The sequence below is a fragment of the Psammomys obesus genome, unplaced genomic scaffold (genome assembly GCF_907164565.1).
Source record: "Psammomys obesus unplaced genomic scaffold, mPsaObe1.curated_primary_1811, whole genome shotgun sequence".
NCBI classification, from domain to species: domain Eukaryota; kingdom Metazoa; phylum Chordata; class Mammalia; order Rodentia; family Muridae; genus Psammomys; species Psammomys obesus.
The window spans coordinates 418,060-444,663 of record NW_026594377.1 but is presented as its reverse complement, the minus strand read 5'-3'; the positions used below and the strand labels follow the sequence as shown (position 1 = coordinate 444,663).

The window sequence follows — 26,604 nt, the reverse complement described above, 5'->3', positions numbered from 1 at the left end:
GGCTGAGGTGCACTCCCCAGGGGTCCCCAAACCAGTGTGCTAGTCGGCTGAGGTGCACTCCCCAGGGGTCCCCAAACCAGTGTGCTAGTCGGCTGAGGTGCACTCCCCAGGGGGTCCCCAGACTCGCTCAATCGCTCAGGGGGGGCAGGCGGGGAGTGAGGCCACAGGCTGGTCCAGGCTAGGCAGCACGGACAGAAATGGAAAGGAAAGAGGGCCAGGCCTGGTGGTACAGACCTTTAATCCCAGCACACAGGAGGCAGAAGCAGGAGGATCTCAGAGTTCAAGGCCAGCCTGTTCTACAGAGCAAGTTGCAGGACAGTCAGAGCTACACGGAAACCCTGTCTGAAAAATCCAAAATGGTCAATAAATAAGTAAATAAATAAATAAGAAAGAGGGGCTAGGGACGTGCTCTGGTGGAGCCTTTCCCTGCAGTCCTCTGGGGAAGGGCTGGCGTGGGCTCTGGTCACACGTGCACAGCTTTGAGCTCACTTCTAGCATGGCAAAAACAGACTAACCCTTGCCATCCTCATTCACTTGTGGGGAGACTGAGACCTGAACCGTTTCGTGCCTTCTCACAGCTTCTGGGCAGAGTGGGTACTGGCTCCTAGTGCTGCCAGGCAGCGTGCCTGCTTCCCTGCCCACAAGGTCTCAGGGTCTCAAGTCCTGAGGTGGAGCTTTCTGTGCAGCCGGGATGACACTAAAGTGGTTTTTCTTGCTTTCGCCTTCCAAGTGCTTGGCTGAGGTGACAGGCGTGCGTCATGGGGCTAGTCCCTCTCCTCCCCTGTTCCCTCTGGGCCTGTAACCCTGCCTCCCACCACAGCCTCCAAAGAGCCGGGAGGCTCAGGGTGGCAGGCCACTTCCTCTGTAAATATTATGATTCCAGCTGTTCCTCCCCCGGAGCCACAAAAAGCCATCTGGGGTCACACACTGGAACGTTTCCTTCTCCCTTCCAGATGTTTTAAGCGGTGACTGAGATTTCCTGTTAAACACTGTGGGAAACTTTGGAAGCCATACACATTTATAAAGAAAAGAAACCTTTGAGCCAGCAAGATGGCTCAACACGGCACTTGTTGCCAAGTCTAGGACTGTCATGGTAGCAGGGGAGACTGACTCCCCAGCTTGTCCTCTGACACCCCACACCCCACACAAATAAAGAGAATGACTTTAAAAAGATGTGGCAGATACTCGTGCTGTTTCCCTCGGTTCCTGCTCTTCTGTCTCTGGGTTCGTTTTCCTAGGCCCTTAACACACACTTAGGTTTTTTAAAATAGTCTCTGTGTGGCCCTGGCTGTCCTCCGTATGTAGACAGGGCTGGCTTCGAACTCAGAGATCTCCATGTGCTGCTGGGATTAAAGGTTTCCATCCTGGACTCACTTTGTGGTCCAGGATGTTGACAAGCGGACACTCCTGCCTCAGCCTTCCACGTACCCCTTGCCATCAACTGAGCTCCAAGCACTGTACTCGCAGCCACAGCCCAGCGGTGGAGGCGGATGGTCCTTGCCTGACCATATCCCTTAGGCATAAACAGAACCCAGGTTAGGGGCGCACCTGGCTTCTCCTGCACTCCCTGCCCTCAAGCCCGAGTTCCACCAGAGTGGTATAAGACGGAGATGGTCGCTTCTCTGCACCCCCATCCCGTGCGCGCTCCCTGGTGCGGGCGGGAGAGCGGGAAAACTGGCGCCCAGGAACGGGCGGAGCTCGCGCAGCTCGCAGGCTTCTGGCGGGGGCGGCATCCAGGCGACAAGTTATTCTGGTCCCTCCTCGCCTCCGCAGCTGGTGAGGCGGTCTATAAACCAGGCCAGGCTTCTTCCCCGGCACTGCTTCCTGCGGGGATGCAGGCGCTGGGGTCCCTCCCGGGGCGCCCCGGCAGGGACAAAGGACAGCCTGGGAGTCCCACTTTGGCTGGCAGATTTGCAGGAATGCGTCGTGCACGGAAGTCTGCATTTCTGCACCCAGCTTCCCGGGACACAGGGTCGCCTGGCCCCAGGGTCCACACCGTGAAGGGCTTGCGGGGTCTGCTCTCAAACCTTCTCCCACTCTTGGGTCTTTCGTTGCAGTTTTGGAAGACTTGGGGTCAGGACACTTCGGAGTCTTAAGTGCGCAGGAAGCAAGGGGTTCTTTGGGGACTCGTCCGATCCTTTCTTTTCCCTTATTTCTTTGAGACAGGGTTTTATGTGGATCAAGCTGGTGTCGAGACGCCCCGTAACTGGGGATGACCTTGTACTTCTGTTCCCCCTGCTTTCCTCCTCTTGCCGGAATGAGCAGGCAGGAGGCCGGGTTCTAATTCAGGGCTTCGCGCTGCTATGCAGGTCCCTCAGCAAACTAAGACAATATATATCCTCAGCACGTTAAAAAAGAGAGTTCTTTCTCTCTCTTTTGGAAGAGGGTTTCTCTGCAGACCAGGTGGCCTCTAACTCAGAGATCTGCCCTCCCCTGCCTCCTGAGCGCGGCGATTAAGGGTGTGCCACCACCGGCTGACTTAGTTCCCTGATTGTTTCTGAGTGTCCTGCCTCGGGTATGTGTGTGCATGCCCAGGGCCCAGAGCCAGCTCTCCAGCCTCCTTAGTCCAGCTGCTTTTGTTTTATTTTGTTGTTTTTTTTAATCCGGAGAGGGAAGTAGATAGCCCAGGTTGGCCCAGAACTCATTTTGTAGGCAAGGAAGACCCCTTCCTGACATGTCAAGCATGAAGGTGAAAGAAATTTACAGTACTCCTTGCTTGGTGGTGCTCTCTTGACCCTATTCTTATTGCAGCCCAGAAACCTGAGTGTAGGGCCGGTCCTCCACAGCTCTGCCCTAAGTCCCCTTGCTCCCAGTGTGTTTGTGTGTTTGTAACTCCTCCTCCTGTCTCTGTTTGTTTTTGAAACAAGGTTTGACTGTAGCCCTGGCTGTCCTGGAACTCTCTGTATGGACCAGGCTGGCTTTGAATTCACAAAGGTCCGCCTCTATCTGCCTTCCAAGTGCTGGGATTAAAAACTGTTTTTGCCGGGCACAGTGGCGCAAGTCTGTAATCCTGGTGCTCTGGGAGGCAGAGGCAGGAGGATTTCTGTGAGTTCGAGGCCAGCCTGGTTTACAAAGCAAGTCTAGGACAGCCAACGCTACACAGAGAAACCGTTTCTCAACAAACAAGAAAACAAAACAAAAACACTTTCCATTAATGGGTCTTTTGAGCCCTAAAATGTAGTAAGTGGAGTGTAAGCCTGTCATCCCAAACTTGTGAGGTGCAGCCTCTGATACTTGAGAAATTCGAGGCCAGCCTGCCACATGAGATCCTTTCTCAAAAAAACCCCCAAGCTCCTGGTTGCTGTCCGGAACGGTATGGCACGTTCCTAAACCAGAGCTAGTTATTGCTACTGTAAATTCCGAGCCTGGGCTGGTTCCTGGCCTCAGCCTCTCCCGACTTCAAAGACCTGGCAGCCCCGCTGGGCCGCACATTGCGTATGCGAGTGCTAATTGGATGTAGGATCTGTCACTCGAGAGCCCCAGCCAATGAAACCTTCCTGCTTCCCAGGGCTCCACCAACCGTGCCTCTCCAGGACCCGCCCCTCCGGGCCTACGCAGGCCAGTGGAGCTCCGCAGCTGCAGTGCGGCCCCGCCCTCTATCGTCACAGCCTCGTTTGCATAGAAAGTCCCGCCCCCAGATTTGCAGGACGTCAGCGAGGACTGCAGGGGCCCGAGCCTCCGCCGCCGCCTGCAGCCCCGCAGCCGCTCCTGGGGCCCGGTCACCAGCGCCGTCAGCAGGGTCGCCGCCGCCAGCGCTGTCTCAGCTCGGAACCGGCAAGGTGAGCGCAGCCCAGGGCCGCGCACCGCTGAGCCCTCTTGATTGGCAGGCGCGGGGGCGGGGGGAGGGCGACTCCGGTGTAGGGGTTGTGGGTTTCGCATTTGAGGTTCCTCGTCCCGCACCCCACACCCTTCACCATTAACCCGGCTGCTGGGGCCCGGCTCTGCGACAAAGGGGGAGGGGAAGGCCTGGCTTGCGGGAGGCTTGTGCGTGCTCGTTCTCGTGGGTGAACACGCGTGTGCGCGCCCGCTGGGCATGGCTAGGCTCGCGTGACCTCAGGACGCGCCCCATGCACGCTCGTGGAACCTTGTGCGCGCATGGTGCGCGTGCCGTGGGTCTGAGTTCAGGTGTGCGCTCACTCGCATGTGGAGCCATGCTCGTGCTAGGGGTGTCCTGGGCGATGGCCAGGTGCGCACGCGGACACTGGCTGCTGCAGTCGTGATGGGTGCAGGGAGCTGTGCGTTCGCATGGGCTTGCACACACCACGCGTGTTTGCGTGTTTCTCCTTCTCCCACTCTTTTGCGTCCAGGGCAGGGGCTTGGGGCTGCCCGCGCTGGATGCCTCGGTGCATGTACATGCACGCGCGCGCGAGGGATTTTGTGCACGTGAACCTGTGTTTGTCACGTGACGCGGCTATGTCTGGGCCCAAGTTCTTCCAGGAGAGGAATATAAGGGAGAACCGGGGATCCGCGCGTGCTCATGCTCCCTCGTGGGTCTCTAGGGTAATGAAGACGGATGAGAAGGTGGCGTTGGCCTCATTCCTTCAGGATGCAAGGGGGTCTGGCTTGCCAGGGCGCTTCAGGGGTGTCCCCTTCATAGCCTCCTTGAAACCTTGGGCCTGTCAAGGTCACAGCCCTGTCTGTGCTGGGGGGCCCATGTGACATTGGGGTCCTGGTGGAACCAGGGTGCTCCCCACTCGCCCATCCTGTGTGGTCCTCCTCAGGCCCTCTGTGCCCCGCCCCCGCAGATGGCCTCAGCCACAGACTCGCGCTATGGGCAGAAGGAGTCCTCCGACCAGAACTTCGACTACATGTTCAAGATCCTGATCATTGGGAACAGCAGCGTGGGTAAAACCTCCTTCCTCTTCCGCTACGCAGACGACTCCTTCACACCAGCCTTCGTCAGCACCGTGGGTATAGACTTCAAGGTCAAAACCATCTACCGCAACGACAAGAGGATCAAGCTGCAGATATGGGTTTGTGGGGCCAGAGGCCTGCTGTGTAAGGGGTGGGGCTCAGGCACCCCGATGTTCTCAAGGCCCACACTGTGTGAAAAGGAAGCTGGAGGCTGGGGACACCCAAGCTCCGATCTTGCTCCACCATTGCCAGGAAGACAGGCTTCCCATCCAGGGTTACTTATGAATATTTTGATTTTTTCGGGGGGAGGGGAGTTTGAGACTGGATCTTTCTATATGGCCCTGGCTGTCCTGGACTCTGTCCAGGCTGGGCTGGAACACCGAGATCCTGCAGAGGGTCTGTGGGTGTTAAATAGTGCCTCTATCGGGATTAAAGGTGTGTGCTGCAGCCACCCGCCACACACCTCGAGTCCCCTGTTTTCTTGCTAGTCCTGTGAGTCCCCACTTCTGGCACAGAGTGTGGCACAGGGCATTTAGGCAGTACCCAGTATATGTGTGTTGAGTGAATGGTTTTGTAGCGACCACCCAGACCGCTTCTCCTGACCCTCTGTCCCTGAGCTTCAAAGGGGCTGCTTGGACAACCCTTGAACACACTTCCTCAGAGGGCTGCTGGGAGCTCCTGACACCCTGACTTTCCCCAGGACACAGCAGGGCAGGAGCGGTACCGCACCATCACTACAGCCTATTACCGGGGTGCCATGGGCTTCATCCTAATGTATGACATCACCAACGAGGAGTCCTTCAATGCAGTGCAGGACTGGTGAGCAGCCATGCGCTCAGAGAACGAGAGAGTCTCAGATCTTTGTGGCTCAGTCGGTGGGGTCCTCCTAGCTCAGTTGGGAGAGTGCCGGCCTGGCCCAGACAAAGCCTTGACTTCATCTCCGGCACATTCAAAACACAAAGAACAGGAGTTGGGTGGGACAGGCTAGATGGGCTGTGTCCAAGGCTTGGGGCTGTGGAAGAAACACAAAGTGACCAGCAAGCTACACAAGGGCTCGTCTATGTTAGCATTTAAATGCTCTGTCCACCCAGGCACTGGTAGGTCAGGGCTGTGGTCCCAAGTACTCAGGAAGCAGAGCTTACTTGTGTGAGATGGCGCCTGGCCAAGCGCCTGCCTATGGTGAGAGCCTGGATTCCGGCCGCAGGACTACCAACTAATTACTCAGGTCCCAGCCCAGCACTCAGTGGACACGGACACCATCCCAGCCTTTGGGAGGCTGAGGCAGGAGGGTGGAGGGGCCTGAAGAAAGGGGGTTCTCTTTCAAGGGCTAGACCCAGGGACTTGGGGAGAGGCCTGGGTCCTCCAACTTCCTCCTCAGCCTCTTGCTGTCTCCCGCAGGTCGACTCAGATTAAAACTTACTCATGGGACAATGCCCAGGTGCTCCTGGTGGGAAACAAGTGTGATATGGAGGATGAGCGAGTGGTATCGTCAGAGCGTGGCCGGCAGCTGGCTGACCACCTGGGTGAGTATGCGCAAGGTGGCCCTCATCAGGCTAGACCGGCAGCCACATGGGCCCTGATGGACTTAGCGGTGTCTGGCCCAGGAACAAGTTTCTGAACTAGAAGAGAAGGCTGGCTGCAGTGGGCACCACATGCCTGCGGTGGAAGGAGGGGCAGTATAGCCAGCCTCTCAGGGCACACTGAAGTCTGTGCAGCCAGTGGAGCACCATTGCCCTCTAGCGGAAATGTGGCCACGTGCTGACCACAGGGTGTGTGACCCTGAGGGAGGGAAGCGCGCCCTGGGCGGCTCTGGAAAGGGACTGTGGAGCAGGGCAGGGTGGCGGGCGTAGGGGGTGTCTCCGCACCGGGAGTGGCCCCACAGCTCCTCCATCCCCCCCGCAGGCTTCGAGTTCTTCGAAGCCAGCGCCAAGGACAACATCAATGTCAAGCAGACCTTCGAGCGCCTGGTGGACGTGATCTGCGAGAAGATGTCCGAGTCGCTGGACACTGCCGACCCGGCGGTCACGGGCGCCAAGCAGGGCCCGCAGCTCAGCGACCAGCAGGCACCTCCTCACCAGGACTGCGCCTGCTGAGCCCCCACCCCCGCCAGGGGCACCTCTCCCACCCCTCACCCTATTTATTATCATAGCTATTTATTTATTTATTGAGGATGTGCCCTGACGCCCCCGTGCCCACCCTCTACAAGCCCCACCTGCTCTGCTGTGGTGTCGTGGTCACCGCTCCTTTTACCCCCCAGTTTTGTTTTTGTAAACCACCCCATCCAAGTTGTCAGATGTGAAGGGACCAGTTGTCACTCTGCAGCAGGCTGGTGGGCCGATGGGAGGGGGTGGCACCGCTGGGTGGACAGGCTGGCACCCTGCCTGCCTGGGCCTGCTGCCGTATGCTCTCTCTTTGGGGTAGATGGGATGTGGGGATCTACTCACTACTTTGTGATACCCCCCAACCTGTTCTGACGTCGTGTCAAACGTGCCCCCACTTCCCTAGAACTTACGAATACTACACAGTTCAATAAAGCAAACGGACCTTGCTGACCCCTGCCAGCCCCTGCAGCTGCCCCACACGGCAATCCTTGTGATAAAGAGAATTTAATGAAATTTCCACACCAGTGCTCTGCCTCACATCACGATTTCTGAGGCCAAACCAGACCCCATCCATTCCAAGGCCATGTGGCATGTCCTTGGTTTTGGCCCTGGGTCGTCCAGTAGATAACACATTCCAGGTTGACAACTTCATGGTTCCAGTGAAAGCCTGGGGACTGACAGCGGCTGCTGGCAGCTGTTCCACATGGGGAAACTGAGTCTCCTCCGGGGCGGACTTGAAGGGCCAGCCTGGGTTTTGGATGCTTGGACCTGCATGGGAGGGCATCTGTCCCTCTACTCATCTGCTCAGCTCGTGCAGCCTGGAGTTGGGAGTGGTTCGGGGGCCTGTGTGCAGCAGAGGGTCAGTCACCCAGGCACAGGCCGGACCCGTGCTCCGCCCCCAGCCCCTCTTCCCCAGGGCTGAGCTCACCCAGTACTTGAGGTAGGACAGGTATGTGTCCCAGCCCAGTGTCAGCCCATTGATATAGGTGACTCGAAAATGTGAAGGGATGAAGAGGAAATTCACCAGCTGGGCAGCGGGCCACACGCACCAGTCAGCCTGTGAGAACAAGGGTCCGCTGTGAGGTCGGGGCAGCCAGAAGGGCGGGGCTAAGAGAGTAGGTGGGGCCACAAGGGAGGACCATGGGCACGCCCACCTTGTAGAAGTCCCAGAATTTGGCCCTCAGCTCCTGGCAGCTCTCCTCCAGCGTCTGGCCCTCCAGGCTGCCAAGGCCTGAGAAGATAAGTGAATGCTGAGTTGGTTGCAAGGCAGAGGTGGGGTGGGGAAGCGGACTGTCAGTAGGCTGAGTGACAGTGTCCCGGGCACAGCACTAGGACAGGTCAGGGAACCTGAGCTACTTATAAAACCACGTCTGCCTATGCTTTAAGAGGTCATGAGCCCATATTCCTTCCAGAACCTCAGGGACCATCTCGCCCGTGAATCCCGCCTCAGTCCCACCTACTATCCCTCAGGGTTCAGTCTCCTGCAGGTGGTACTACACGTCTGGACCCAGGCTACCCCAAGCCCCTCAGGCACCGTCCTTGCCACTATGACTTTTCCCACAGGCTCCTTAAGGGTTTGTCCCTATTGTAGGGATACCCTCCAAAAGGGAACATAAAAACATAATACGATTGTAATCTCAGCCCATGGGGGCCGAGGCAGGATTGCCACAAGTCTGTGCTAGCCAGGGTTACACAGTCAGCTTTAAATGTCAACTTGACTCAGCCTGGATGACATGAGTCTCAGGGCCTGCACAGGAACGCGTCAGCCTGTGGCATTCTTGTACAGGCTGTCTAATTAACTGATGTGAGGGAGAGCCAGGGTCCTTGGCAGGGTAAAGGCTGAGTTCAAATGAGCACCTGTGCAGCTCTCTCTCTTGCTGTCTGTTACTAGCTATGTGAAGTTCCTGCCTTGATTCTCCATAGCTGTAGCTAAATTAAACCCTTTCTGCTCCAGGCTTTCAGTCAGATTTTAGAAAGTCCGGCGAGGTGGCCAGCATTAATCCCAGCACTGGGAAGGCAAAGGCAGGCACGTCTCTTTGTGTGCACAGCCAGCCTGGTCTACATAGAGCTGTTCAGGCCAGCTGGAGCTACATGGCGAGGCCATCTCAAAATGGTGAGCATGGAAGTGGGCTATTGCCCAGTTGGTAGCAAATTCAGGGCAGCCTGGGTATATGGCACCTCCGAACAGAACAAGGCAAAGCCAGAAATAATGAAGTGTCCTGCTGGGCGCGGCAGCTCACACCTTTAGTTCCAGCAGCTGGGAGGCTGAGGCAGGAGGATCTCTGAGGCCAGCTCGGGCTACACAGTGAGATCCTGTTTTGAAAAAGAAAACAAAAACAAAATTAAAAAGAAAAGACCCTGTCAGAATTCCTGAGCACCGTCCAGGCTCTGAAGGCCAAGTCCCGGCCGTTCCTTACCCAGAAAGTACCAAACGCCCAGTACCGGAGATGCTACCGTCTGATCCACCAGGACCTTCTTCATCACGCTCGGGAGGCTTCGCAGGCCCGAGGCAGGGAGGAGGCGGTCCAGCCACAGGTACCAAAAGTGCAGGAAGGGGCCCATGCTGCAGCCCACCGCGAACATGCTGGCTGCGAACAGTGCGAGTCAGGCAGAGCCTCCGGATGGGGTGCCCGGTCCCCAGGGTGACTGACAGGTCGCATGAAGTGGGTGCCCCCCCTGGGTGACCGACAGGTCCCACAGAATGGGGACCCCCCTGGGTGACCGACAGGTCCCTCGGGTGACTGGCGGGTCCATCTGGTCCGCGAACCCGGCCCTCTTACCTGAGCGCCGCGCGCTGAATCTCTGCTCCGGCCGCGCACGCACCTCCCAGGCCTGTCGCGCGCCGTCACCCGCGGCCATGAGCGTGCCGCAGCCCAGCGTGTTGGTGACGAGCAGCGCGCGGCCCTGGAACAGAGGCCGGCCCGCGGCCAGCGCCTTCCGAGCCCAGTGCCAGCTGCCCGGAGCCATTGCCGCCGACAGCGACACCCGGAAGCCACGGTCGCCGGTGCGCCGGATGGGTCCCCGCGTGAGCCAATCACAGGCCTCGCCGCAGAACCGCCTTGCTCGACACCGACCAATCATAGCCTCAGAACCCCGCCTCTCGCGGGCAGGGACCAATCGCCCTCAAGCGCTCCACTTCCTCGTTCACGCCCGACACGAAATCCTGCGTCGCCTTCCCCGCCCTGGGTTTGTTTTCAGAAGACCAATGGCAAGCGCGCCTGAGTATCGCGGGCTCCCGCGGTGCCCGCCCCGGAGCGCAGCGGCCAATCCGCCAAGCTGGAGCCCTCGGCGTCTGGCCCCAGACCCACAACGCCTCGCGGGAGTGGGCGGGGCAAGGAGCGTCCGCGCAGCTGCTGACCTTGGCGTGACCTTCCGGTGGCCAGCGAAGCCGCTCCGGCCGCTCCGGGACACCGGCTCTCGTGTAGCCCAGGCCGTGTTGACGTGTTGGGCCTGAGCGGCGGAGCGCAGCGTGTGAGGGCTGCCCGCACCGCCGTATCACACGCCTGGGCTTGGAAGAATGAGGAGGAGTTCATGTATTGATCTCCTCACAGCAACTTTGTGTCGCTGCAAAAACAAACATCCTCTCCCTCTTTTCTTTGTGTCACAGGGCGTCCCTGTTCTCAGATGTGCAGCCTGGGAGTCCAGCCCCCGCCCTCCCCCTCAGCCCTTTCCTGAAAAGGGCTAATTTCGTCCTGCAGTGAACACATCCTGCTCTCCCTTGCACCATGATTTCTGTAGGTCCAGTGTGTACAGAGCAAGGGATGAATCTGTGAATTCGTGATCTGGCTAAGGAACTACTACTCACTCTTCAAAACCCAGTTCTAAAATGTGTGTCGTATAGACCTTTAACTCACACGCCCTCATTCCTCCCCCTGGTCCATCTGACTTATTAAACTAGAGATAGGTTTGGGTCTGCATTTTCTTTTTTTTTTTTGGGGGGGGGGTCTGCATTTTCTGGGCGGAGCCTTGGCATCTGAAGGTGTGAAGATCACACCGTTAGTCAGGCAGAATCTCCAGCCACCTTGCCGACCAGCCCCCTGGCGAGGCCATTCTCCTAGCCTACAACCCTCATGCTGTGCTGCCCCAACCATAAAATTATTGTGATCGCCACTGCAGAGCTGTGACTTCGCTGCTGTTAGGAATTGTAATGTAAATATCTGATATTCAACTCCCAAAGGGTTCGCGACCTGCAGGTTGAGAACCGCTGGTGTGGACTTGAGGAGGCGAATGTGGCGGGCAGCACATCCGCGATCCCAGCACTCCAGAGGCCGAGGCAGGCGGGTCTCTGTGAGTCTGAGGCCAGCCTGATCTACAGAGAGAAACCCTGTCTTGAAAAACAAGAACAAACACATAAAAAGGAGAAAGTGGGCGGAACGTCAGAACTCATCTGCCCGCTTCCGGACTGTGAGTTCAATGTGACCTCCGGCTCCTGCCCGGAGTCTGCACACAGATGAGCCCTCTCGGGCCCTTCCTTCTTAAGTTGCTTCTGTGTTTTGTCACACAATGAAAACGTAACTCACAGAGACCAGCACCGGCTGGCTTTTTAGACAAGCTTGAATTCCAGGGTCTTGAGTGTGTGTTGAGCATGCGCAGAGCCCTGGGCTGCAGCTCCACATTATATACAAAACAGAAACTCAAACTCCAGGAAAAGTAAATCAGCCACAGTAATCTAGATGATTTATCCAGTGAACTTAAATTTAGCACCATTGGAAATAAGGCAAGATTCTTGATTATGAGGAGGGCTTTTGAGTCTGGGTTTTGTGGGGTGTGTACAGATTTCTCGTGGATGGACGGCATCTCTTGAAGGCTGAGCAGCTGGGCTTTTTCCTGGGGCAAGGCCCTTCACTTATAGCAGACCTCCCTAGGGGGGTCGGCCACGGAGGAGCAGATGTCTGGCTTCTCCACTCCCTGGAGAGGGGGTAAAAGGCTAGGAGTAGTGGCCACATTCACAGACCCCCCCCCAGCACCCCTGCTGAACCATGATTCTTGTCTGTTTACCTGGTACAACTGACAGACAGAGCTCAGGAGCTGGCTGGTGTCCTTCAAAGGTTTCTGCAAACCGCAGGAGAAGCAGTTAAGCACAGCCGGGTAGCACACAGGCGCCTGGCAGCTCAGCATGGGAGTGCGGAAGCTGAGGGATCGCTGACTGCTCCGGGCAGTCTCGTGGACTGTCGCCCTCATAGGGAGCCTCAGGACACAAAGACTGTTGTGTGAGTTAAGAGCTCAATATGGGGTGTCTTTGTTATTTTGCTTTCTTTTTGTATTCTTTTCTCTGTTTGGTCCCCCCCTTTGGAGTCTTTTCTAATTAAAATATTAATTTTAGATTTATTTATCTTAGTTCATGTGTAAGGTGCACCAAGTTCATGCACTTCCCATGGAGGCCAGAAGAGGGCGTGGAGCCCCAGAACTGAAGTACAGGCTGTGAGTCACGAGGTAGGTGCTGGAATCGAACCCAGATCGTCGCAGAAGCAGCAGGTGTTTCTAAACACTTTCTGCTGGGAATATGCCACAGTGCTCAGCCTTTTACACGGGCCCAGGCAGCGCCGTCGGCCTGGCTGGGGCGCTCTTACCTCATTGACCAGGACCCAGGGCACGTACTGATGGGGCGGCTGCAGGGCGTCGGTGAGCTGGGCGTTGGCGTGCATGAGCTGTGTGCCCCGCTCCCCGGCGGCACACTCCAGGATGCTCTCTGTTGACACCTCGGGAGCGTACAGCTGCAGGCACTGCGAGCGGGGAGGACGGCGCAGCTCGGTCCCCCTGTTCTCCATCAGTGCCCGCGTGCCCCGGCAGGCCTCTCCCCTCCCCACCAACAGGCGGGGCACTCGCTGCGCCAGGGTGGAGGTTCCTGAAGCTGAGGCTAAAGGGTGCGCTCGCCTCCCTGTAGCGCTGGATCTGCAGCCTCTGCCCCCTGGTACCTCATTACCTCAGCGCCTTCGCACACGCTCATCGCTCTGCTGCCAACACCCTTCCTGCTCTTTCCCTCCTTCACTCTCCTGCCCCACCAACGGAGCAGAGTCTGGAGTGCCCCACAGGCTCTGCAAGGCTGGGAGGCCTCGTGTCTGGGAAGCCGTGGGTGCGATTGGGAGTTATTTCCCACAGTGCCCTGGGAAGCAGGAGCAGCTTGGCTTATCTCCTGTCAGCAGTGTCCTGTGTCCACACATACTGAAGATCCCAGGTTCTGCTCAGAGACCTGCGGTTTTCCCATACAGACATGGAAGCTCCCAGGGTCAGGGCCCTGCTCAGTGTCTTCCTTGCCTAGAAATCCCCAAGTGATGGGCTGAGAGCGTGGCTCAGGGTGGGGCCTTAGCCTAGAAATCCCGCAGTGAGAGGCTGGGGGCGTGACTCAGGGGTGGGGCCTTAGCCTAGAAATAACCCAGTGAGGGGCTGGGGGCGTGGCTCAGGGTGGGGCCCGGCTGCTCAGTCTCACTCCACAGTTTACCAGTCCCAGTTTCTTCTCCATGTCCTCCATCTCCTCCATACAGGCGATGGTTACGAAAGCCACCTCCTTTTCTAGCTTGTCCAGCAGGCAGGCCTGGAGAGGCAGGCAGGGATGGTCAGGAGAGGGTAGCCCGCCCCGCTCTCCTCCACAGCCGGTCCATACTCCAGCTCACCTCCACTTTGTTCAGTCTGCACTCCAGCTCCCCGTGTTGACATGTGAACTCCCACGTGCCGCTGACATTTCTCTCCTGTAAGGCACCAATTGGTCTTGGTGAGCATAGGTGACAAGGCAGACCGTTCCCGGTGGCCTCCTGCCTCATTTTCCCTACCTCCCAAGCACCTGTGCGTTCCCGTAGGGCACCAGGGTGACATTGATGATTTCCATAACCATCAGCCAGGTCGGAAACAGATTTCGGACCAGGAAGTAGCGACAGGCTCCACACAGGGACTCATAATAGAGGCTGACATTGACGGGAGGTGCAGAGGGCAACGGGCGCGGCCCGAACAGGCACAGGTTGTGGGCCTGAAGAGAAGAGAGGTATCAGGTGAGGCGTGACCTGGTTATCTCAGGGTCTCCTGAGCTCGGCCGCCCCTGCAGAGGGCAGCCCCACGCTGAACACTTATGGTTGGTTCCGCCTTGTAGCACTGGGAACCAGACCCAGGGGTTTCTTTGTGCATGCTCCTGAGCGGTCTTCCTGCTGCGCCACGCCCCGGGCCCTCTGTGGCTTTCTGGAGTCTAGATTGTGTTCCGCAATCACAGTTTATCTGTAAAACGGAACCTGGCAAGCTCTCAAATAGTAGGCGTTCGGTGAATGCACAGTCCTTGACCACATTCAGTAAGCACTAGGACATATATATTTCTAGCACTCGGGAGGCAGAGGCAGGAATTCGAGACCAGCTTCGTCTATTTAGTGAGTTCTAGGGCAGTCGTAGCTACACAGTGAGACCCTGACCCCCCAAAAACCAAAGCCTCAGGAAAACAAGAAAGAAAGGAAAAAAAAAGAGGAAGCTATGGGTCTATCTAGCTGCTGCTCTCAACCCTGTCTGGAGGCACACCCTGAAGCTGAATGCTCGCTTGCTTGGGTTTTGTTTTATTTTATTTTATTTTTTTTTTTTTGTAATTTTGCACCAATGCCTTTCACCTACTTGCCTCTATTTATTTTTTCTCTCCAGGGACCCAGAGGAACTTCCCCTGGTCTGACTAGACACATGGGTGCCTACAGCACGCAGAGACTTCCGGTTCTGGGGAAGGGTGTTCCAGGTCTGAGCAAGGCGCTCTGCGTGCGGGGCATGCGTGTGCTCTGTCAGAAGCACAGCAGCCCTCCCTTCTTCGGCGGAACCCACACAATAAGCGACAAGAATTGCGTGAGGGTGGAAGCCGGCCAGTGGCTCAACAAGTCTTGAGCAGAAGCCACCGGACCGCCCCCTCTCCAGCCCTCGCTCTTGGCTCAGACCTACACCACAGGTGGCTGATAAATTTTGCTCAGGTGAGGCGGGCAGGCGATAGCTGCGAAACGACGTGGCCGAGGTGCCAGTGCCCAGGAGCTGGAGCGGGGGTAGCGACCCTGGGCGTGACGGCGTTCCCCGGGAAGCCTGGTTCCCCGAATGAGTTCCCGGAGTACTAATGAGTTCCCGAGTACAGATGGTGATTCTCTGTATCGTTCCAAGTTTAGGATACGTGCTGCCGAAGCGAGCGCCGCGGAGTGCTAAGATGTCGCCTGCGCTGACGGACTGGCGGGCCCCTGACCCTAGGTTCCTACGTCGTGACCCCTACCTTGCAGGCGGCTGAGCCCTCGGAGGATGCTTGCAGTGGGGACGCTCTGGCTGCTCTGGGGACCTCAAATGGAATCAGCAGCAGCAGAAGGGGCAGGAATGGCAGGAGCGGAGACCGGGGCCCGGCCATGGAGGAAAAGGCTGGCAGGATGGCTGTCCTAGCCTTGGCGGCGGGAGACTTTAAGCAAGCCGAGGCCCCGCCCCCCGAGACCACGCCCCTCCCAGGCTTCCTCCAACCTTGGGCTTCCTTTCTTTCAGGCTCCACCCCAGCCAGGTGTTGGGGCCCCAGATTACCAGGCCACAGGGCCCTGCCCAGCCTCCCACCCTCCGCCTGTCCCATCAGGTGGGGCTTTTGAATCAGGGACTCGGGGGTTGGGGGGAGGACTCAGGACACTGACTTCTTTGAAGACAGGAGGCCCAGTCCTCATGTTCTTCCCGCTAGCTCATCGGAGGTGGGGGACTGACACCCTCATTACTACCTTCTGTCCCCACAACCCCAGGCCAGGGCAGGTCCCCCACCTCCGCTGATTCAGGCTAGACGACAGCTCAGAAGCCAGCTCGGCCAGGGTCACTTTCCACAGCAACTGAAGGGGCAGTTCCTGGACACTGGGGAGCCGCTAGATGAGGGAGGGCGGGATGTGTCTGGACTTCAGCACCCTGCCTCTTCCCATCTGCTGCGGTTTCCCCTTCTACAAAATGGGGCACAAGTGACAGTCTGAAGCTAAAGCTTCCAGGAAAGGGTCATCGGTGATTAGACTGGGACCAGAGCCTCTGCACGGAGTCAGGATGAAAACCGAACACCGGTACCCAAGGGCAGTGTCAGGCCAGAGAGCAGCTGCAGCAGGAAAAACTCCAGCCCGCCTGTAACTGAAGCTCAGGCGGGGGCAGACCCTGGCTGCTTACAGGATGGTGATTCCAAGTTCCAGAGCTCAAGGGGACAGAACAGCTGCGGGAATCTGTTCTAAACAAGGCTTGGTCTTCCAGAACTCCACGTGCTGAACCGAGACCACCTGAGCCAGGCCCAGCTCCTCACTGGGGAATTCTAGGCTCTACCCCTGAGCCAGGCCCAGCCTTGGTAACTTGAGTTTCCAAGCATTGTCTTTCTGCAGCCAACAAAAGCTATCGATTCTTCCGCCTCAGCACCCCAGGCTGTGCTCTCACAAGCCGGCCTTTCTCTTAGGTCATTCACAGGATGCTGCCTGGACAATCTCCAGGGCCACGAGACCCAAAAAGCCAGCAGAGGAACTTGGTCAGAGACCGGCCCGTCCATTCCTGCACTGCTCAGCCAGGGCCCTGGGAGGACTGACAGGACTCAGGCTGGTGAAGGCTGGGGTGGGAGCTCGAAGCGAGTACTCCTGGGTGCCACCCTGATGTGTTCCCACCCCAAGGCAGGGCTATTAGGCTTTAAGTTTTGCGAATGAGCACAGGCCCTGGGGCAGAGGGCTCGAAGGGCCTGAGCATGGCCTCACCTTGCTGCTCAGGGAGACTAGGGACATGAGACACCCGTCTGCGTGGCATGAGTTGGTGACACCGCTCTTCCCGATGAGGAAGTTGGGTACTGCGTGGGTGTGATTTAAGAGCAGCCTGGAGCTGGGGCACCAAGAAGGGCTGTTGGTGGGTCTTGGGTCCCTATGCAAAGGGTCTAGGGCAGGGCCGTGGGCTCCATAAGCCAGAGTGTGCAGCTTACACCTTTGGTCCCAAAGACACTCAGCAGACAGGTACAAAGTTGACAGGTACAATGTTTCATATTTGTATCAATAAACGTACCGAAAAAACCTGGTGCCCTTTAGCCCTGGGCAGGTGTGGGGTCCAGGCTCAGGGACACACCAGGGCCCTTGTCCCAAAGAGGTGATTGCACAGTTGGGAGAACACCAAAGGGCCTGGGCAGGGGCCAGAGTTCCAATTCTGCCTTGGGGGGGGGGGGGGGGGCTTCTTGGCAGCTTCGGGGTAAACCCCGTGGCTGGTTTCACTTCAACCTTAAGTGGGGAAGTTGGGGTCCGCGGGGCGGGTCCCGCCCGGCCCCGAATGTGCAGGCCCGAGTTCCTGGAAACCACCCAGCGCAGTTCCTTCCTGACCCGGGGGCTATGGCTTAAAGACCGGGGGCGCCCGGGCTGGTGGCCCAGCAGCCTCTGTAAACATGGCAGGCACAGAGGGAGGTCGGCCTCCTGCGAGTGTTCACCGGGGGAGGGGGTTCGGAGACGGGCACAGCCAGGGAGGCAGGCGAGGTGGGGTGCGGCTCAGCGGGCGGTGGGTGGTGGGCCGGGCCCAGGGGCACGCACGGGGTGCGCGAGGGTGACGGTGAGCGCGTCGTTGTGCTGCACGAGGGACGCGTGCTGGTAGTGCAGCACCAGCTCCTTCAGGGACCCGTAGAGGTTGTAGGGCTCCGCGAAGCCGAAGCCAGTGGCCGTGCGGTAGATGACGCAGTGCTTCGTGTCGCCGTCCACCCTGCGTGGCCGGGAGGCAGCTCAGTGGGGAGGCCATGCCTGCCTTCCACCCCTCCTCCGTGCCAGCCTGAGCAGGGCCGAGCACACGGTGGGTGCTCAGCCTTGCTCAGGAACGACCCACACCCAACCCAGCACTCACACCACGGAGCACGCGTAACAGCCCCGCTGGCTGCTCTCCCGGATGAGGAAGGTCCCGTCCCGCTTGCCGCTCAGCATCTCCTCTGCCTGGGTGCGGTTGATCTTGCCCACGTACCACGTGCGCTCCTCGTGGTGGGGGAGAGCGTCCTCATCCTCCATCAGTGAATACTGGCTGTGGGGTGCGGCAGGGATGGGGACCTGGTCACTCACAGGCGCCACTGCCTGGAGAGCTCTCACTCATCCTCCACATCCCAAAGCAAGCGCCCCCTCCCCTCCCAGTCCTCCTTGTCCCTGCAGCGAGCCACTCACTCCTCAGTCTCGTTCTTGATTCCCAGCCACTCGTTGATCTTCCTCTGTCGGGCACCTTTCTGGGTGAGCCACCTGACAGGGGAAAGGTGGTGAGCCTGTGCAGGGACTACTGAGGCCAGCCCTCCCCACCCCATTCCTGTGGGTTCCGAGTGCAGTGTCTCTGGCGGCCAGAAGGGGCCTTGCCAGGGCTGCAGTGGTGCACGCGGGCGCCCCCTGGTGCGAAGGAGCAGGAGTGCAGAAGTACTCACACAAGGTACTGGTCCCGGATCTTGCGCAGCTGCATGAGGTCGGGCTTGAGGCTGTTCATGCGCTTGTCAATCTCACGGTTGTCTGAGGCCTGCGCCCGCAGGTCCTGCTCCAGCTTCGTGCGGCTCTCATGGATCTCCGCAATCCGAGACTTGAGCCTCTCAGAGTTCAGCAGGATCCTAAGGGGAGGATCACGGTGAACTCCTATGCACCCTCCAAAGCCAGTTCCCACTGATCACAGACCTCGTTGGTGGAAGCCCTGCTGCTTTCCTTTCCCTCCCGCCCTGGGCCACGCACCTCTGCATCTCCTTCTCATTGCCCTCTCGCCGGAAGCGCTCCAAATACTCCTTGCTACACTTTTCCTGTGTCTGGCCCTGTTCCTCGAAGATCTTGATGGTCTCGTTGAAGGCCTCTATGGCTGTGCGCTTCATCTGGAGCTCCTGGGGGAGGGGGCCAAGTTCAGCAGGTCGCGGACTTTTCTAAAGCCCTCAGCAGCAGCGGAGGGGACTGCTCTGGCCACTTCACTGGGCCAACTCCTCCACAGCCTACAGCCCTCTCCACACTCCTCCTTCCTTCACACCCTTTTCTGTGAACCCCAGAACCTGCACCCCTGAGCAGCACTGGGAGAATGGTGTCCAGCACCAAGTGCTGGGTGGGGACGGGCGAGGCTGGCACGGCCCCCCCCCCCCGTCCGCACCGCAGCCCTCCGTGTGCAGAGACGGGTACCTGCGAGGTCCGGGTGTACTCCTCATACAGCTGGTCGTACTCTCGGCTCTTGTCCTGGTACTGCTGGTGGTAGACCTTGAGCTGGGCACCCACGGCCTCGACGCTGTCCTCCTTCACCACCTGGTCCTGGAGCCCAGGAGACACCATCAGTGCTTTCCCTCCTGAACCCAGACCCGGCTCAAAGACCACGCTGGGCCGTGCGCAGGACGCACCTGCTGGTACTTGGACACAGGATAGAGGAGGCGCGTGTCTAGCTTGGCGTTGTATTGGGCCAGTGACTCGTGGCGGTAGTGGGAGATGAGCTCTACCACAGAGCAGAAGGTGAGGGGCTCCGAGAAGCCATAGTGGCCGTCCCGGTGGAAGACTTTGATCAGCTTGTTGTTCCCGCCTTTCCTGTGTGCCAGAGAGTGGGGTCAGCATCGTGGGAGGGCCCCCAATCTGTGTCCCCCACTTCTGGGCGGTCCTACCTGAGGGTGAGCGTGTACTCTCCCTGGATCTTGCTGGATGCATCTCGGACCAAGAAGGTGCCGTCAGGGGTATCCCGGAGCCGCTCATTCACCTCTTCCCTGGGGACACAGGCGTGGAGCCACTCCCGAGTGCCGCCCCCCCCACAGCCCACCTTCCCCTGCTGCCGCAGACCTACCTGGAGATGTCCCCCCAGTACCACTCGGCGTCCTGAAGTGAAGGTGGGCTCCCTCCATTGGCCACGGCTGTGGGGGCCAGCTTGGCCTTGGGCGGCTTTGGTGGCAGTGCTGGGGACAGAAAGGCACCAAGTGGCACTCTGCTGCAACCGAACAGGGAGGGCTTGTGCCGCGGACCCGCCCGCCAGGGAGCGCTGGTCAGGGGCAAGGGCTGTCACCTGGGGGTGCGGCGTCCTGCTCGTCCACCTGCTCCTGCACCAGCCTCTCCAGGAGCAGCAGGGGCAAGTCCCGAGCAGGCTCACTCCTAGGGGCAAGTGGGAAAGGTCAAGGCCTGGGAGTGACAGCTGCATCACTCCTCCATCCCGAATGTGTGTGTGGAGTCTGGATGGCAGGTGCGGAGGACAACAGCTGGCAGTGTGGGAGGACAGGTGTGGCGAGGCGTGTGCAGGAGGTGCTCCACATGCTCTCACCGTGAGAAACGATGAGGAAGCGCGGTGTGGGCGGGACCTGCAGGCCTGACTCTCCCCTCTGCTCGCAGCACCCTTATTCCAGCTCCCCGCCCCCCTCTGGAGCCCGGGTACTTATCCCGCCCACGCCCAGCAGGGCTCCGCCCCACAGAAAGAGCCCCGCCCACACAGAGCCACACCCAGCCCGGCTCCCTTTGGCTCAGCACCAGGGCTTTCTTGGTACAAAGACTCTCCCTGGCCCCACCCACCTAAAGACCCCAAGGCTTTGGGTCTCACGGGGCCCACCATCCCGAAACTACTTTTCCTCTTCCATCATTCCCAGGCCCCAGTCCACTGAGATGACCACGCCCACAAAACTCCACCGTCTCAACCCCCACCCACTCACCCATCAGCATCGACCCCTGGTGGAGGCGTGCGCAGCAGCAGAGGCCCGAAGACACTGGCCAGTGCACGAACGGCTGTGGCCGGCGCAGGTGCTCTGCGGGCCACTCGGCCCAGGTGCTGCAGCAGGAACCGCAGCGTGAGCGCCTGGTGCAGCGGCAGCGTCGGGGGTTCCAGCACGGGCCCCACTGGACCCACAGCCTCTGCAGGCAGAGAGGCGGCCAGGGCCGGTCAGCCAGTCCAGTGACCACCCAACCATCCACTCCCTGGTCCTCTGCCCACCCTGCTCCTGCCAGGCTTTACCCCGCAGCGCCCGGTATGCCTCTGTCGCGGCCTCAGGTGTCACCACGGCTGTAGGCAGCGCCAGCAGGAAGCCCTTGACAGCATCGTACAAGGAGGTGCGGTCCCACTGCTCCACGTCACTCAGGGACCAGTCTGCAAGTGAAGGCCAGGCGTCATAGTCCAACCTGGTGAATGCGCTGCCCTCCCATCCCCAGAGAAAGGACGAATCCCTGACCTGTCCGAGGTGCGGGCAGCTCCGGCTTACAGTAGCATTCACTGTCCAGCCCTGGGGAAAGAGTACCCACGTGACTAACCGATGGAAGGCACACGGGGCCCAGGACACCTCCACTGGGAACAAGGAAACCCACAGCACCCCGGCTCAGGCTCCCCTGCGCAGAGACCAGGAGGGCCCTGGGTAGACATGAACCCCACCCCCAACAAGCTGAAAGCTAGGACCACAGTCAGGCTGGGACTCACCTGCTTGCTCAACGGCTTCTACCAGCCTCACCAGAATGGGGGGAGCAGGGTCAGGCGGCGAGAACTGCTCGGCCAGGTCTGCCAGTGTGAGGCCTAGAAGGAGGGGTCAGGACATGAGCCCCATGCCCTCCAGGCCTGCTGGACTCAGCACAGCCACCCAGCTTGGAACCTGGGGCTGCAGGGAGGGCTGGTTAGTGGAGATCATTTCTCAAGCTTTCCACAAGGAAGCTACAAGACCAGAAACTGGTCACAACGTGACACACCAACAGAAGCTGAGTGCAAGATGTGGGAGAGGACATCCATCCCTCCCGACTCAGAAGTGGAAGGCAGGAGGATGCCGTGTCAGTCTGGGCCAAACAGGACCTTCCTCGAAAACCAAAAGAGGTGGCAAGAGAGTTTCTGCATTAGGCTGGAACCGGCAGAGGAAGAAGGGAGCCCGATCCACCACTCCAAATGCCAGGCCTCTGACACCCATGTAGGTGCACGTGGCTTTGCAGTGATTTTGTGTGGCAGCCACTGAAACTTGACAGGTTTTAGCTTTAATGTGGCGGGCTCTGCAAACCTGGGAGCATGGCTCACCCTCTGGGCTTTACACTTCAAAGGGAAGAGTAAAATCATTTCAGATTTTATTTTTGAGACAGGGTTGCAATATATAGACCAGGCTGGCCCAACTCACAAAGATCCTCCTGGCCGTGCTTCCCAGTTTGCTAGGCTTAAAGGTCTGGGCCACCCAGTCTCATGTTCTTTGGTTTGGCTCTGAAGCAGAATCCTACTATGCAGCCCTGGCTAGACTCCTGCAGCAGTTCTCCGGCCTAGGCCTCTCCAGTCTTGGGATGGAAGGCATCCCACACCTGGCTCCATACCCTCCCCACCCCAGCCGAGCAGCCTCCAGGCCCAGGCCCCTCCCAGGAGGGCCTGGTTCCCCTGCAGGGCCTTTTGTGCACAGGTGTCCGCCTCAGCAAGGCTCTGCCTGCCCCTACCATCTGGGTTGGCTCTGGCCCTCGGCAGGGACGCCCTGGCACGCAGCAGAGGCAAGCCAGGGCCTGCGGGGCCTCTCGGAGTGGAGCTGGCCCAGCTGTATGGAAAATAAAAAAAAAAAGAAACAAACCCCCCAGACCGGCAGGAGGGGAAAGGAGGTGGGCAGCACCCTGCCTGCAGGGGAGGGAGGGCATAACAGCCAGAGACCCCAGTGCCAAACGGGGAGGCCCCACCGGAGTGGCCCTCACCCCCGTAAGAGATACAGGGTAGTGTTGATGGAGTTGCCTGAGAGCTTCCAGGTGGTTCTTCAGGCCCTCTGCTAGGAGAAACTGAGGCTGCAGAAGGCAGCCCTTAAGGTTTGAGGGGGAGGTGGGGCATGTGGGGTGGCTGGACCTTGGCCAGGCTAGGGAGGGAGGCGGCTGTTACTGGGGCAGCCACAGGCTCTGGCTGTGAGCCCGGATGGGCTGGGGCCCTGAAGCTCTCAGGGCCAGGCCTGGGCTCTAGGGACGCCAGATGCTTCGTGGCCCGAGCCAACCTCCCAGGCCTCAGCTGCACTGCAGATCCACCCTGGGTGAGGGGCTCCAGCCTGCACTGTTTGCACTGCACACTGGTTCTCGCCACGTAGCCCTCGAACTCTCCATGATCCTCCTGCCTCAGCCTTCCCAATGCTAGGATTACTGGCCTGTGCCACCACATCGCTGCCTGAGTGTCCTCAACAGGCTTGTGGGGTGCTCACCTCCCACTCTCTGTACGCCAAGGCCACATATCCCCCTTCTCTAAGAACAGGGCTATCGGCTCAGGCCGCTGCTTGCAAGAGGTCTCTGCAAGCTTCCCAAGTGCTGCTCTTCAAGCCCTGCCAGCTGCTTCCTGACCATGCCTCAGGGCCTTTGCACTAGCTGTGCACACTGTCTGGAGGGCCTGCGCCCTCAGCTCCTCACCACACTTGTCACAGAGTGACACATTCTCACTTCCTGAACAAGAAGCCTGGCCAGAACCTGTCTCTAGGGGTGAGCTCACTGACAGCAGTGTCCCAACACAAGCACTCCAGAAATAACCTCCCGGCCTTCCCAACACTTCACCAATTTACTGGAGAGAGGAGAGACCGAGGCCAGACCGAAGGTCTAAGGACACAGGTTCCTTTCTCAGATGTCTCTTACCTGACTCTGAGGGCCCATCCACGGGCCTGGCAGGCACAGGACGGGGGCCTCGTGGGCGAGGGCCTGGTCGAGCCAGGGCCACGGGTCCTAGGAACTCCACATAGGTTCCCGGGAAGTCCCCTCGCTGCCGGGTGCGCTCGTTGAAGCCCGGCATCCAGCCCACGGTGTGTGGGCAGCGCTCCCCTCCGTCCACCACGCCTAGGGCCTGCAGGGCCACCCGGCTCACCACCAGGAGGTCTCCAGGGAGCAGCTCCAGGTCTTCAGGCCGCTCCCGGCGGAATGGGTACACAGCCCTGTACTGGAAGCCCTCAGCCCCTGCCATGGCTGGGCCTGGGGGTGTCTGGACAGTCACGTGGCTCCCGGGGGCTCCAGAGGCCCCATGGGCTGGGACAGGCCTTGTGGTAGGCTTGCAGATCTCTACTTCCGAAGTCACGGGCGACCTCAGGGGCCGCACATGCCTAGCTGGCCATTACCAAAAGCCACTTATCACAGAGTCCACCATTCAGTCACCTGTGCGAGGATGTCGCTGGTGTTCTCTCAGATCATTCAGCTGGTATCCGCCATCAGATGGCTGGGCTGGGATAGGTGGATCACTCCGTCATGAGTCAAGCTGTGGGTATCCAAGCTTGCTGGATCTTCAGAAAGTGCCTGACACCAGATGAGGAGACCCAGACCACGGGCTGCTACCATACTCAGCAGGGACGCCAGCCTAGAGGACATGGACAGGGCAGCGTGAGCCAGGCTGGAACTTCCCAGTGACCTTGGGGCTGGTCTCCATGTAGTGGAGAGCACACTCAGAGCCTTCCTTCAGGGATGCTGGAGCTGAATGTGTCACTGTCCCCACCAGGGATGAGGAAACTCAGGTTCAGACCTCTCCGGAGGACCCCAGTGATAAAGAGGAAGCCAAGTACAGATGCACCCAGGTTCAAGCTCAAGCAGAAACAAAGGCACTGACCACATGGCCAAATAGACTCAGGGGCAAGAATGGTGTCCTGCGGGCCAAGGAGGGACCCCAAGAAGAGTTTGAGCCAGCAGGGCAATGGACATGGCCTTGCAAGAGCTGTGGCCTGGGAAAAAGAAGCCCTGCTCCCCTGCAGGGGACGGACGGATACACAGGGTCCAGGGGTGTCCCCGGCTTGCCTTAGTCTAGGGCTTTCTGGTGATGCGAGCAAGAGAAGGGGTCAGGAACCAACCATGGGCACTTTAGTGCAACAGGAGGATGGGGACTAGAGCTGGCCACCACCAGGGCAGGTTGCAGTGTAGTCACGCTCTCCAGCTGTCCTAGCCTGGGTCCCCATTCCAGCCTGCAGATCAGTCCTCTGTAGATCCTCCCGGGGGACTGAGGGTGACAGGTTCTTGCATGGGGACAGTGCAGAGACAGACTGGTCCCTGCAAAGGCCTGATGGTGGAAGTCGCCTGCCTAGGATGCATAGTGGTTTTCAGAAAGGAGACATCCAATAGGCACTTAGGGGAGGGTCTGGACTTCACCCCCAGATCTGGGGACAAGACGCAGGTGTCCTGTGGGGCACAAGGCTTCATGCCACAGGGACCCAGAGTGACACTATCTGGTCTCTTGTGGCCTGCATGTTACAAGTAGGGAAACTGACGGTCAGAGAGGCCTCTCCTAAGAAGGCCCCCCGTCCGCCCGCCCCCGCGTCTGCACACGCTGGGGGGGGGGGGGTGCCTCGGAACCCCCCCCAATGCAAAAGGTGGGGCCCAGGGTGCACACATAGTCCGCCTGCTTACACACACGAGCGGCTAGACCCTCGTGCACCTCGAATACCCCCCTCCCCGGACGCCGGAAGTGGTCAGACCCGGGGTCGTGCCCAGACGCTCCCCGCCCCAGTGCGGGAGGGGACCTCCCGGCCTTGGAGACCCCGTCTCCGACCGCAGGCTGCACCAGCCCAGGCTCGGCTCGGAGCCGGGTTCCGCGCAGATCCCAGCTCCTCATGTCCCCGCTGCTGCCATCGACTCACCCAGTTGCTGCCGTTGTCGCTACCACCACTGCCGCCGCTGTCGCCGCAGCCGCGGGATCCCTGCGTCAGCCGCCGTCGCCGCGGCTCCAAGCCGCCCGGCCCGCCCCTAGGCGGAAATAGCCGAGCGCATTCGGGTCGGGAAGGCGGTCCTTCCACCGCTCCCCACAAGAGACGGAGCCCGAAGACCGAGGCACGCGGTTACGCTTCCGGAAACAGCCGAATGTACTCCCGCGGGAATAGTCGGCTGTTGTCTGCCACGAGATAGCCGAGGGTGGCCGGAAACAGCCGAACGCCGCCGATTCCAGAGCGCTCCTGGGGCTCCCGGGCTAGCAGGGTCGGAAGCGTGTTCCCTCCGAAGCTGGATTTGGCAGACTCAGCGGGGTTCTGAGAAACCTGAGCCATTCCGGAAACGGCCGAACGTGCTACAGCGAGTTTGTTTTTCACGAAGTTGTGACCCTGCACGGCCGCGTAGCGTGTCTGCAAAGAACCGCTCTCAAATATGGTGTTGGGCGTTGACACTCGGACACTCCGGCAGCTTCTGCACGTTGCCGGAGCACGTCCAGCTCCACCGAACGAACTAGGCGGCCACAAACTCAACAGAGAAGCCGCTTGTGAAAGGACTAGAGGACGGAGGCGTTCCCATGGTAACCCTGGGCGTCCGGAAACAGCCGAAGCGTCTCCGGGAGTGCCGAAGCCCGGAACCTCGATTGTTTCCGGAAATAGCGACAGACTCTGGCAGTTGGGGTCGTGGCTAAGGCGATTATGAGGCGAGGGCGGGGGGCTTCTTCTGGTGTCTCTGGGACTTGCAGGCAAGTGGTGCACATACACATTAAATATCCTTTAAGGGAAAATATAGAAACACAGACTAATCGATGCATTAAATTTTACCTTTTCTTGAGACAGGGTCTCTCTGTATGATGGCATTAAAGGCAAGTGTTACCATGCCCAGCTTTTTTTTTTTTTTTAACTTATTTTTGTGTGTAACTGTTTTCCTTGCATGTGTCTGTGCACCACGTGAGTACCTGGTGTCTGTAAGCCGCCATGTAGGTAGTGAGAATTGAACCTGGTCCTCTGGAAGAACAGCCAGTGCTCGTAATTCTCATCATCTTTTCAGCTCTATTTTTTTGAGACTGGGTCTTTTTATGAGCCCGGGCTGGATTTGAACTCATGACCCACCTGCTTCAGCTACCCCAGTTTTAGGATTACAGGTGTACA

At 59.0% G+C, this 26,604-nt stretch overlaps 5 protein-coding genes across 7 annotated transcripts in view; 2 read left to right on the top strand and 3 right to left on the bottom strand.

Annotated features, from left to right (window-relative positions):
* Pde4c (phosphodiesterase 4C) overlaps positions 1–1,173 on the top strand; it is a 19,618-nt gene extending 18,445 nt beyond the window's left edge. For both annotated transcript variants that reach the window (XM_055618730.1, XM_055618731.1), the window contains one exon: positions 1–1,173. This exon is cut by the window's left edge and continues 950 nt beyond it. The gene's annotated coding sequence lies outside the window, so the exon portion shown is untranslated.
* A 2,455-nt stretch (positions 1,174–3,628) lies between these two features.
* Rab3a (RAB3A, member RAS oncogene family) lies at positions 3,629–7,406 on the top strand. The gene is made up of 5 exons (XM_055618852.1): positions 3,629–3,779; positions 4,746–4,973; positions 5,555–5,673; positions 6,253–6,377; positions 6,757–7,406. The coding sequence occupies exons 2-5, from the start codon at positions 4,746–4,748 to the stop codon at positions 6,945–6,947; spliced, it is 663 nt and encodes a 220-aa protein (XP_055474827.1). The 5' UTR covers positions 3,629–3,779; the 3' UTR covers positions 6,948–7,406.
* Positions 7,407–7,444: 38 nt separating this feature from the next.
* Mpv17l2 (MPV17 mitochondrial inner membrane protein like 2) lies at positions 7,445–9,955 on the bottom strand. The gene is made up of 5 exons (XM_055618853.1): positions 9,737–9,955; positions 9,374–9,544; positions 8,111–8,187; positions 7,885–8,013; positions 7,445–7,799 (listed from the first exon to the last, which is right to left on the bottom strand). The coding sequence occupies exons 1-5, from the start codon at positions 9,921–9,923 to the stop codon at positions 7,761–7,763; spliced, it is 603 nt and encodes a 200-aa protein (XP_055474828.1). The 5' UTR covers positions 9,924–9,955; the 3' UTR covers positions 7,445–7,760.
* Positions 9,956–11,611: 1,656 nt separating this feature from the next.
* Ifi30 (IFI30 lysosomal thiol reductase) lies at positions 11,612–16,663 on the bottom strand. The gene is made up of 9 exons (XM_055618775.1): positions 16,637–16,663; positions 15,647–15,784; positions 15,169–15,345; positions 13,735–13,917; positions 13,568–13,642; positions 13,396–13,488; positions 12,527–12,679; positions 11,955–12,008; positions 11,612–11,864 (listed from the first exon to the last, which is right to left on the bottom strand). Exons 1-9 carry the CDS (start codon positions 16,661–16,663, stop codon positions 11,799–11,801), a joined length of 966 nt encoding a protein of 321 aa, XP_055474750.1. The 3' UTR covers positions 11,612–11,798.
* A 225-nt stretch (positions 16,664–16,888) lies between these two features.
* On the bottom strand, positions 16,889–25,502 carry Pik3r2 (phosphoinositide-3-kinase regulatory subunit 2). Of its 2 annotated transcripts, none has more exons than XM_055618791.1 (16): positions 25,390–25,502; positions 23,414–24,122; positions 21,279–21,371; positions 21,037–21,087; positions 20,823–20,954; positions 20,524–20,722; positions 19,890–19,975; positions 19,674–19,782; positions 19,498–19,596; positions 19,243–19,423; positions 19,031–19,156; positions 18,602–18,744; positions 18,307–18,483; positions 18,059–18,130; positions 17,751–17,921; positions 16,889–17,612 (listed from the first exon to the last, which is right to left on the bottom strand). In XM_055618791.1, the coding sequence occupies exons 2-16, from the start codon at positions 23,733–23,735 to the stop codon at positions 17,405–17,407; spliced, it is 2,169 nt and encodes a 722-aa protein (XP_055474766.1). In that variant the 5' UTR covers positions 23,736–24,122; positions 25,390–25,502; the 3' UTR covers positions 16,889–17,404. The 2 variants fall into 2 exon arrangements, with proteins under 2 accessions (XP_055474766.1, XP_055474767.1); XM_055618792.1 differs by lacking the exon at positions 25,390–25,502 and adding an exon at positions 24,607–24,788.
* Between the last annotated feature and the right edge of the window lie 1,102 nt (positions 25,503–26,604).

Excerpts from the sequence above, each read along its gene's own strand:
- Mpv17l2 (XM_055618853.1), bottom strand. The coding sequence starts at position 9,923 with ATGGCTCCGGGCAGCTGGCACTGGGCTCGGAAGGCGCTGGCCGCGGGC. Across the intron at positions 8,188-9,373 it reads GGGCGTTTGGTACTTTCTGG|GCCTTGGCAGCCTGGAGGGC; the intron begins GTAAGGAACGGC and ends TTATCTTCTCAG. Across the intron at positions 8,014-8,110 it reads AATTCTGGGACTTCTACAAG|GCTGACTGGTGCGTGTGGCC; the intron begins GTGGGCGTGCCC and ends TTGTTCTCACAG.
- Rab3a (XM_055618852.1), top strand. The coding sequence starts at position 4,746 with ATGGCCTCAGCCACAGACTCGCGCTATGGGCAGAAGGAGTCCTCCGAC. Across the intron at positions 5,674-6,252 it reads TTCAATGCAGTGCAGGACTG|GTCGACTCAGATTAAAACTT; the intron begins GTGAGCAGCCAT and ends TGTCTCCCGCAG. Across the intron at positions 6,378-6,756 it reads GCAGCTGGCTGACCACCTGG|GCTTCGAGTTCTTCGAAGCC; the intron begins GTGAGTATGCGC and ends TCCCCCCCGCAG.
- Ifi30 (XM_055618775.1), bottom strand. The coding sequence starts at position 16,663 with ATGTCCCTAGTCTCCCTGAGCAGCAAG. Across the intron at positions 13,643-13,734 it reads TGCCCTACGGGAACGCACAG|GAGAGAAATGTCAGCGGCAC; the intron begins GTGCTTGGGAGG and ends GGTGCCTTACAG. Across the intron at positions 12,680-13,395 it reads TGGAGAAGAAACTGGGACTG|TGCCTGCAGCTGTACGCTCC; the intron begins GTAAACTGTGGA and ends CCCCGCTCGCAG.
- Pik3r2 (XM_055618791.1), bottom strand. The coding sequence starts at position 23,735 with ATGGCAGGGGCTGAGGGCTTCCAGTACAGGGCTGTGTACCCATTCCGC. Across the intron at positions 19,424-19,497 it reads GAGTACACGCTCACCCTCAG|GAAAGGCGGGAACAACAAGC; the intron begins GTAGGACCGCCC and ends TCTGGCACACAG. Across the intron at positions 19,157-19,242 it reads CTGTGTCCAAGTACCAGCAG|GACCAGGTGGTGAAGGAGGA; the intron begins GTGCGTCCTGCG and ends CCTGGGCTCCAG.